The sequence below is a fragment of the Bison bison genome, unplaced genomic scaffold (genome assembly GCF_000754665.1).
Source record: "Bison bison bison isolate TAMUID 2011002044 unplaced genomic scaffold, Bison_UMD1.0 scf7180017864311, whole genome shotgun sequence".
Classification (NCBI taxonomy): domain Eukaryota; kingdom Metazoa; phylum Chordata; class Mammalia; order Artiodactyla; family Bovidae; genus Bison; species Bison bison.
Window position 1 is genome coordinate 143958 of NW_011494883.1, and position 9555 is coordinate 153512.

Consider the following 9555-nt stretch of genomic DNA (forward strand, 5'->3'; position numbering starts at 1 on the left):
GGCTTTAAGAAAAATTAAGATGTCTTTCAGTTTTATTTTAGGATTTTTATTTTTATTTGCTTTTAGGTTTTTAACCTTTTCCAACACAAGAGTCTTGGTGTGCAGGTCAATCTTCGTGTGATAAAGCTTATTCTGCTCCATGAAACTCCAGTAAGAAAGTCTTGAGTTTTTTGTTCAATTCAGTGGGTGAGAAGTTGTATCCAGGTACTTTTAAGTAAAGGGAATGTTAGGGATTTACTTTTTATTGACTTAAAATCCAGAAATATCCACTGAGTCACTTGAAATGTACATAAAACTGGCCATTAGTTTTAGTTAATACCTCAATTATAGTCCAGAAATGGAATGTTTGTAGTTTCCAAGAATCCTGACAACAAACTTAACTTTGCAAAATGCAATTTTTAAAAGTAATTTTTAATGACAGTTTTGTTTTCTTATTTAAACATGTGCTTTATCTGTAATTCAATTTAAACAGAGACTGTTCCGTGGCATCATTTTAACATACTACTTAGCTTTGTAAAACCTTTGTTAAAATTGTAGAAATAATGAGTGATTTAAGTCTAAAAGTTCCACATTCTTAATATTCCATTGCAACTCTCTTTTTTTCACAATAGCATTAAACAGGTTTTGTAATTATTGTACCTTCACAAAGTTTTAAGATTTTTTAGCTCAGGAAAAATTAATTCTGAATGTCTTCCAGGTTCTAATTAATGTTATGGTCAGCAGTCGGCTCTAGTAATTCAAGAAGTCCCCTTGGTTTTTAGTTTTCTGTATATCTGAGAATAATTTGCCTTGAAGTGAAATCTCTTCTTTTGCAGGCAGATCTTTATATTGGGCATCATGGAGAGAAAATGCTGGAGAGTTTTTGTAAGTGGCAGCATGAAGAATTTGGCAAAAAGAATGATATACATTTAGAGATGTCAACAAGCTGGGGAGAGGACATGACCTCAGTGGATGCAGCTATACTTATAACAAGGTGAGTTTTTTAAAGCCAGTTAAATGACATTCTTAATTTGATGGCCATGCTGTTAATCCTATTAATCCCTTCATAGAATGCTTTTATTCCAGATTTTGTGTTCCAAAAAACTTTTGGCATAGTGCTGTTAGTCATTTCCCTCAATTCATAATAACTGATTACTGAACAGCCACATATTGGCTGGCATAGTGACTAAACATTTGGTTAATTAATATAAAAAAAGTTACCTTCTATTTTTGATGCAAAGACATAGCCATTGATGATGATAAATGAAAGCACTGATGAATTTTGGTGGAACTTTGAAGTTATAAACCTACATGGTATGTTTTTCCATCATCATCATCATGGAAAATGCCCAGTATGTTAAACTGAACAATTTCTGGTTACAAGAAAAAATTTTAATTAAGTCTCTAGCTAGTTAATTTTGAGCTGCATTTGTATTTCAGCACTGAGTATAAATATAAGGTGAAACAATGAAGAACAGTTAACTCTCTATGAACACTCTGTATAAACTTACAAACTTAAATATAAGCTTATTTTGCTTAGAGCTAGTAATTAATGGTAGTTCATTGTTAACTAGCAATTTAATTTTTTTTTTTTATCAATGTTGACATTTCACCTCACAGAATACACAGTGACGTTTACACATGATTTTCTGTAATGAGTCTATTGAATTCATAATGGCTTCTTGTTGCTGAATTGTGTAGAAACTATTCAACTTATAAATAATTCATAAGGATGAAAATAATCTCTATGTAAGAACACAGCTAGACTTCCATTTCCAGCTATGTAGGCGATACTAGACCTCTGCAATAAACAGCTATAAAATGGAAAAACATTTATGAGGCAACTGCTTTCAGTTATTGAAGAAATAGCAGTGCAGTCTCTAAAAGAAGGAAAATTTGCTAAGTGAGGCCCACAGCCAACCCGACTTTGCCTTGGGACAATTTTTTTAATGGTACAGCAAGCTGGAATCTAAGTAGAACACAGTGCTCCTGTTGAAAGCACCAGAGACGAGGATACTTTGCAGGCAGAGGTGCCAAATTCTTGTGCAGGTCATCTGTGAGGACTTTGCAAAGGCTGGTCTAGCTACACATAGAAACTACCCAAAATTTATCAGGGTGCTGTTGCTATGGAGTTAAGGTTCTAGAAATTGAGCATATTTGGGCCATGGGAGTAAAGCAACCTTGCTAATACCTTGTTTTTACTCCTGGCATTTATCTGAGGAAACAAAGGCACCATTTAGAGGCATTTATCTGAGAAAACAGAGGCACCATTAAGTGGCCTTCTTAATAGGCACCATGATCCAGAGAAATGCCCTCTCTTGACCCTCTCTTAACAAAGCCTGAAACCAAGCCCAGTTTGGAGTTTGAGTCTCACCAGTTTATGAAGGCTTGGGAATCATCTTGAGCTTTTGGTATATTCTCCCTACTAAAGAATAAACTCAAACCTACCTACATTCAGAGTGACCAGCAAGTAAAAAAGACAAAGCACTCTTCAGAGGAATATAACTGAATCTTGAATCTCTATAATATCATCTACAATGTCTGGAATATAATGAAAATTAGTCAAGCAAAGAAACATGAAAATGTGACCCATGGTCAAAGAAAAATAATCAATAGAATCAGACCCTGAGATTGCTTCAGTTCAGTTCAGTTCAGTCACTCAGTCATGTCCGACTCTTTGCGACCCCATGAATTGCAGCATGCCAGGCCTCCCTGTCCATCACCAACTCCCGGAGTTCACTCAAACTCATGTCCACCAAGTCAGTGGTGCCATCCAGCTATCTCATCCTCTGTCCTCCCCTTCTCCTCCTGGCCCCAATCCCTCCCAGCATCAGAGTCTTTTCCAATGAGTCAACTCTTTGCATGAGGTGGCCTAAGTATTGGAGTTTCAGCTTCTGCATCAGTCCTTCCAAAGAACACCCAGGACTGATCTCCTTTAGAATGGACTGGTTGGATCTCCCTGCAGTCCAAGGGACTCTCAAGAGTCTTATCTAACACCACAGTTCAAAAGCATCAATTCTTCGGCTCTCAGCTTTCTTCACAGCCCAACTCTCACATCCATACATGACCATTGGAAAAACCATGGCCTTGACTAGGTGGACCTTTGATGGCAAAGTAATGTCTCTGCTTTTGAATATGCTATCTAGGTTGGTCATAACTTTGCTTCCATGGAGTAAGCGTCTTTTTAATTTCGTGGTTGCAATTACCATCTACAGTGATTTTGGAGCCCCCCAAAATAAAGTCTGACACTGTTTCCACTGTTTCCCCATCTATTTCTCATGAAGTGATGGGACCAGATGCCACGATCTTCGTTTTCTGAATGTTGAGCTTTAAGCCAACTTTTTGAGATTGCTTAGATGTTGGATTTACCAAATACTGCTGGCATTGGAATCTCAGAAGAGAGTTGAGAATGTGTAAGAAAATTATTTGAAGATGTAATGTCAAAAGTTTTTCACAGATTTCATAAAAAACCTAGAGACCTAGACCTAGTTATTTTCATAAAAATCAACTTAGAGACTGAGGCATATCACAGGAAAATTGGTGAGAACCAAAGATATAGAAAAAAATGTTGATTGGCTAGAGAAAAGGGATACGTTACAATAGCGGAGACAACATTAAGATCAATAACTGACTTCCTGTCAGAAAGAAAAGATCCCTGAAACAATGAAATGATATCACTAATGTACTGACTGAAAAAACCCTATCAACAAAATTCTAAATGAATTCATAAGGGTACTTTCTTAATCTGTGAAAGTGTGTCTACACCTACTTACACACACAAAATCTATAGCTAATAAGACTGGAAGCAAGGCAAGGGATGTCCACTCTTAGCTCATCTGTTCAGTGTTGTGCTGATGGTTATAAGTTAGGGGAACGAAAGGTATAAATATTGGGAAGAAAAATTAAAAACTGTCTCTACACAGATGACATGACTTGGTACAAAGAAAATTTTAAGAAATCTAGTGGAAAAATTGCTAGACTTTACAACTGAAATTTACAAGGCTATGTCATATAAAGTCAATTTAGAAGAAGAATTATATTTATATATGGGGGAAGTGAACAGTTGGGAAGATTTTAAAGTAACTTCCAAAATCATAAAACACTGAGAATAATTTAAGAAAATGAAATAATATTACATAGTCCTGCTGAGAAAAATTAGAGATATAAATAAAGGTTTATTGGAAGACAAAGTCTTAATCAAGATGTCTATTTTCCCTAAATTGACTTAGGGAGTGACTATAATCCCAATGAAAATCTCTGCAGGTTTTTCATTTGGTTTGGTTTGGTTTTAAAAATTACAATCTGATTCCAATATTTATTTGGGAAAGAAAAGGACCTAGAAGAGTTAAGAGGTTTTGTAAAAGAGGAACAAATCAGGTGGACTTACATTTTCTGATTTCAAAACTTATTATAAAGGTTTGGTAGTCAAAACAGTATAGCTATGACAGAACGTTAGCCATACAAATCAATGAAACAGAATAAAGAGTCTGGAAATACACTCACATACATATGGTCAACTGATGTTCAGTAAAACCATTAGCATAATTCAGTGATGAAAAGATAGTCTGTTTACATATGGATAGCCATTTGAAAAAAATGAATCTCAACCCTGTTTAGCACCTTGTATGATGTTAATTCATAATGGATCATAGAAATCTACAACTATAAGACTTATTAAAAACAAAATCTTCATGACCATGAGAAGACAGTAATTTCCTAGATAGGATACAAAAAAGCAGTAAATAAAAATTATTAATCATTTGGGCTTCCTGAAAATTAAAACCACATCATATCCAAAAATATTGATATGTAAATGAAAAGATTAGATACTTGCAATAGACATCTTTAATGGATAATTTGTACCTATAATTATATGTGTATTTATGTATATACATATATGATATATAAATATGTAGAACTTTAAGACTAAGAAAGATAATCAAAGAAATATGACCTGTGTTTACCCAAACAGTAGCTGGTAATCTTGGAGTTGACCGTTTGACCTCTATTTGTCTCATTATGATGAGGCTAATAGTACAGAGAGAAGAATATAAGACATCTTCTATAACATCTAACATAAAGTGACCATTCAATAATTTTTCAAGCATAAATAATTGTATAAAATCCTGTGCAAACTTTTATTAATGTGGAAGATATACTATCAGAAATATCTTTTATTCTAGTATTATATAATAAATGTTTTTAATTGCTAGTTGGTCAGCCCATGGTTATTATTACATTCCTCATTATCTTAGACACAGTTGGGAATCATTTGCTGTGGCTGACAGTATTGTCAAGTGACAAAACAGTTTTATGGGGTTAGTGTGATATACTCGATATTACCTGTAGTAATTTTCTGAACATGTTACAGTTTAAATTTAAATGAGAAAATAATATGTAAAATTCCTGACACCTAGGAATTCTGAAACAAGTATCAGTTCCTTTTTCTTCTTTTGGCTGTTTATATCTAGTGAAAATTTATTTAATAATTTACACTTTACATTTGTATAGGATGAATGAAATATTGAAACATATAGTGTTTTATATGTTTGAAAGACTATAAGTCTACCTTATATACTAAAGCTATTGGATTTTTACTACATTATTTATTATTTATTTAAATTTAATTTTTATTTTATGTTAGAGTATAGTTGATTTACAATATTGTGTTAGTTTCAGGTGTACACTCTGCTGTTATTTTCAGCAGTGATTCATTTATACATATACATATATCTCTTGTTTTCCAGATTATTTTCCTATGTAGGTTTACAGAGTATTAAGTAGAGTTTCCTGTGCTATACAAGAGGTCTTTGTTGATTATTTTATGTGTAATAGTATGGATATGTTAATCCTAATCTGCTAGTTTATCCCTGCCAACCTTTCTTTTTTGGTAATGATAAGTTTGTTTTTGAAGTCTGTAAGTCTGTTTCTGTTTTGTAAGTTCATTTATATCTTTTTTTTAGGTTCCACATATAATTGATATGATACAGTATTTGTCTTTCATTGTCTGATTATGAAACTTCACTCTCTATGACAGTCTCTAGGTCCATCCATGTCTCTACAAATGGCACAGTTTCATTCTTTTTTATGGTCGGGTATATTCCATAATATTCCAGTAATATTCCGTAATATTCCATTGTAATATTCCAAAAGATATACATATCACATCTTTTTTATCCATTCCTCTGTTGATGGACATTTAGGTTGCTTCCATATCCTGGCTGTTGTAAATAGTGCTACAGTGAACACTGGAGTGCATGTATCTTTTTGAATTATACTTTTCTCTGGGTATATACCCAGGAGTATGGTTGGTAAGTCATGTGGTATCTCTGTTTTTAGTTTTTTAAGGAACCTCCATACTGTTCTCCACAATGGCTGTATCAATTTACATTCTCACCAATGGTGTAAGAGGGTTCCATTTTCTCCACACCCTCTTGAATATTTTGTTGTTTGTAGACTTTTTGATGCTGGACATTCTTACTAGTTTGAGGAGGTACCTCATTGTAATTTTGATTTGCATTTCTCTACCAATTAGTGAGGTTGAGCATCTTTTCGTGTGTTTTTTGGCTGTCTGTGTATGTCTTCTTTGGATAAATGTCTGTTTAGACCTTTTGCCCATTTTTTGGATTTTTTTTTAATATTTAGCTTCATGAACTATTTGTTTATTTTGGAAATTAATCCCTTGTCAGTCACATTGTTTGCAACTATTTTCTCTCATTCTGAGGGTTGTCGTTTTGTTTTGTTTATGGTTTCCTTTGCTTTGCAAACACTTTTACATTTAGTTAAATCCTATTTGTTTATGTTTGTTTTTATTTTCATTACCCTAGGAGGTAGATCCAGAAAGATCTTGCAGCAATAGATGTCAAAGAGTGTTCTGCTTATGTGTTCCTCTAAGAACTATATATTATCCTGTCTTACATTTAAGTCTTTAATCCACTATGAAATTTATTTTTATGTATGGTATTAGACAGTGTTCTAATTTCATTCTTTTACATGTAGCTATCCAGTTTTATCAGGATCACTTAATAAATAAACTGTATTTTCTCCATTGTATATTCTTGCCTCCTTTGTTGTAGATTAATTGACCAAAGGTGTGAACGTTTGTTTTGGGGCTTTCTATCTTGTTCCATTGATCTATATATCTGTCTTTGTGAGAGATCATACTGTTTTGATGATTGTAGCTTTGTAGTATAGTCTACAGTGAGGGAGCCTGATTCCTCCAGCTCTGTTTTTTCTTTCTCAAGATTGCTCTGGCTATTCAGGGTCTTTTATGTTTTGATACAAATTTGAAGATTTTTTTTTGTCCTAGATCTGCAAAAAAAAAATGCCATTTGTAATTTGATAGGAATTACATTGAAATTGTAGCTTACCTTGGGTAGTATAATCATTTTGACAATATTGATTCTGCTAATCGAGGAGCATGGTATATCTTTCTGTTTATGTCATCTTATATTTCTTTCATCAGTATCTTAGAGTTTTCTGAGTACACATCTTTTGTGTCTCTAGGTAGGTTTATTCCTAAGTATTTTATTCTTTTTTGAAGTGATGGTAAATAGGATAATTTATCTATTAAATCCTTAATTTCTCTTTCTGACCTTTCATTGTTAGTGTATAGAAATGCAACAGATTTCTATGTATTAAGCTAACAGGAAGCTAACACACTCATATTTGGTCTGTATCATTTGGAAGGAGAAACAGACATACTGTTTTATTGCATAGAAGTATCCTAATTTATGTGACGACTCTATATTTTTATAGCTTTCTGAATTTTCACAAAAAATTTTATTAACATCTTTATCTATATATGATTGTAAACAAGTGCTAGTATTTGTTTAGAATAATTACAGTGTACTTGCTGTTGTGCTTAGAAATAAAATCTTTTTCATTATTGTCAAAGTGAAATTGAAATTGAAAGTCACTCAGTTGTGTTCAACTCTTTGCGATCCCATGGAATGTACAGTCTGTGGAATTCTCTAGGCAAGAATACTGGAAAGGGTAGCTATTCCCTTTTCCAGGGGAATCTTCTCAACTCGGGGATCGAACCCGTCTCCTGCCTTGCAGGAGGATTCTTTACCAGCTGAGCCACCAGGGAAGCCCAAGAATACTGGAGTGGCTAAGTCTATCCCTTCTCCAGGGGATCTTCCTGACCCAGGAATTGAAGTGAGTTCTCCTGCATTGCAGGTGGATTCTTCACTAGCTGAGCTACTAGCAAAGCCCATTTTCATTATTGTCAAATTTTGCTCATAAAATGCAATTGAACTACTTGCTTACACATAGGCTAGTATAACATATTAAAAGAATAAATCAAAAGTAGTCATATCTGGGATTTGTGAGAATATTCTAGATAATATTCTACAGTAATATTTGTGTTTTTTCAAAATTTTTAATTGCAGGATAATTGCTTTACAGTATTTTGTTGGTTTCTGCTGTGCATCAACATGAATCAGCCATAGGTGTACATATGCCCCCTCCCTCTTGAACCTTCCTCCCACCTCCCACCCAATTCCAACCCTGTTCATTGTCACAGAGTTCCTAATTTGAACTCCCTGCATCTTACAGCAAATTTCCACTGGCTATCTGTTTTTACATTATATGTTTCCATGCTATTCTCTCAATTCGTCCCACCCTCTTCTTCCCCAGCTGTGTCCACAAGTCTTTTCTCTGTGTCTGCATCTCCACTATTGCCCTGCAAACAGGCTCATCAGTACTATCTTTCTAGATTCCATATACACGTGTTCATATACGATATTTGTTTTTCTCTTTCTGACTTACTTCACTCTGTATAACAGGCTCTAGGTTCATCCTGCTCATTAGAACTGAAAACCTGTTTTTTATAATCTCAGTTTGCTGGCTCAAGTCAGCTGTAAAATAATTATTTGTCCTCAGATTTTCAAAACTTGAACTACTAGCAAAGGACTAAATATGTACTCTGTAGGCCCAAACCATGGTTTTTAAAGATAAGACAAAATAAAGGATTGTTCTTTCTAATGTATCATCATCAATGAAAACTAAAGCTTCACTTTCTAAAAAGCATTTCTACTCAAAACCTGATGGAAAAACTTTTTTGGGAGACAAGATTTGCTGTAGTTTTGCTAAGCCATTTCATGTTTCATGGAAAAAAAGATTTTTGTGCACTTCCTAAACCCTCTAGCAGAAGTGTTGATCAGTTTTGTACCCCTTGATAAATAGAGCCTAGAATGGGGCTTAGCAGATTGCTTCTGTTTTTTGGAAAGCGACAGGTATAAAAATCTAGTTGGAAAAAAAAAAAACCTGTCAAATGATATATGCATATAACATATTGATAGATACTGATATAATTTTGCCTTTACTTTCCTGTGGGGCTAAAGTTTATTTGGAGGATCACTTTTCTCTGTATTACTGCTTCCAGTGCCCTGAAAAAGTGAAGTGAAAGTGAAAGTCTCTCAGTTGTGTCTGATTCATTGCAACCCCATGGACTGTAGTCCATGGAATTTTCCAGGCCAGAATACTGGAGTGGGTAGCCTTTCCCTTCTCTAGGGGATCTTCCCAACCCAGGGATACAACCCAGGTCTCCCATATTGCAGGCGGATTCTTTAC

At 34.2% G+C, this 9555-nt stretch overlaps 1 protein-coding gene across 1 annotated transcript in view; it reads left to right on the top strand.

Annotated features, from left to right (window-relative positions):
* The window catches only part of ADAMTS19 (ADAM metallopeptidase with thrombospondin type 1 motif, 19), a 275020-nt gene that overhangs the window by 73821 nt on the left and 191644 nt on the right, over window positions 1-9555 (top strand). The window contains 2 exon segments of the mRNA XM_010852422.1: window positions 67-150; window positions 816-973. Coding sequence (XP_010850724.1) covers window positions 67-150; window positions 816-973 — 242 coding nt within the window.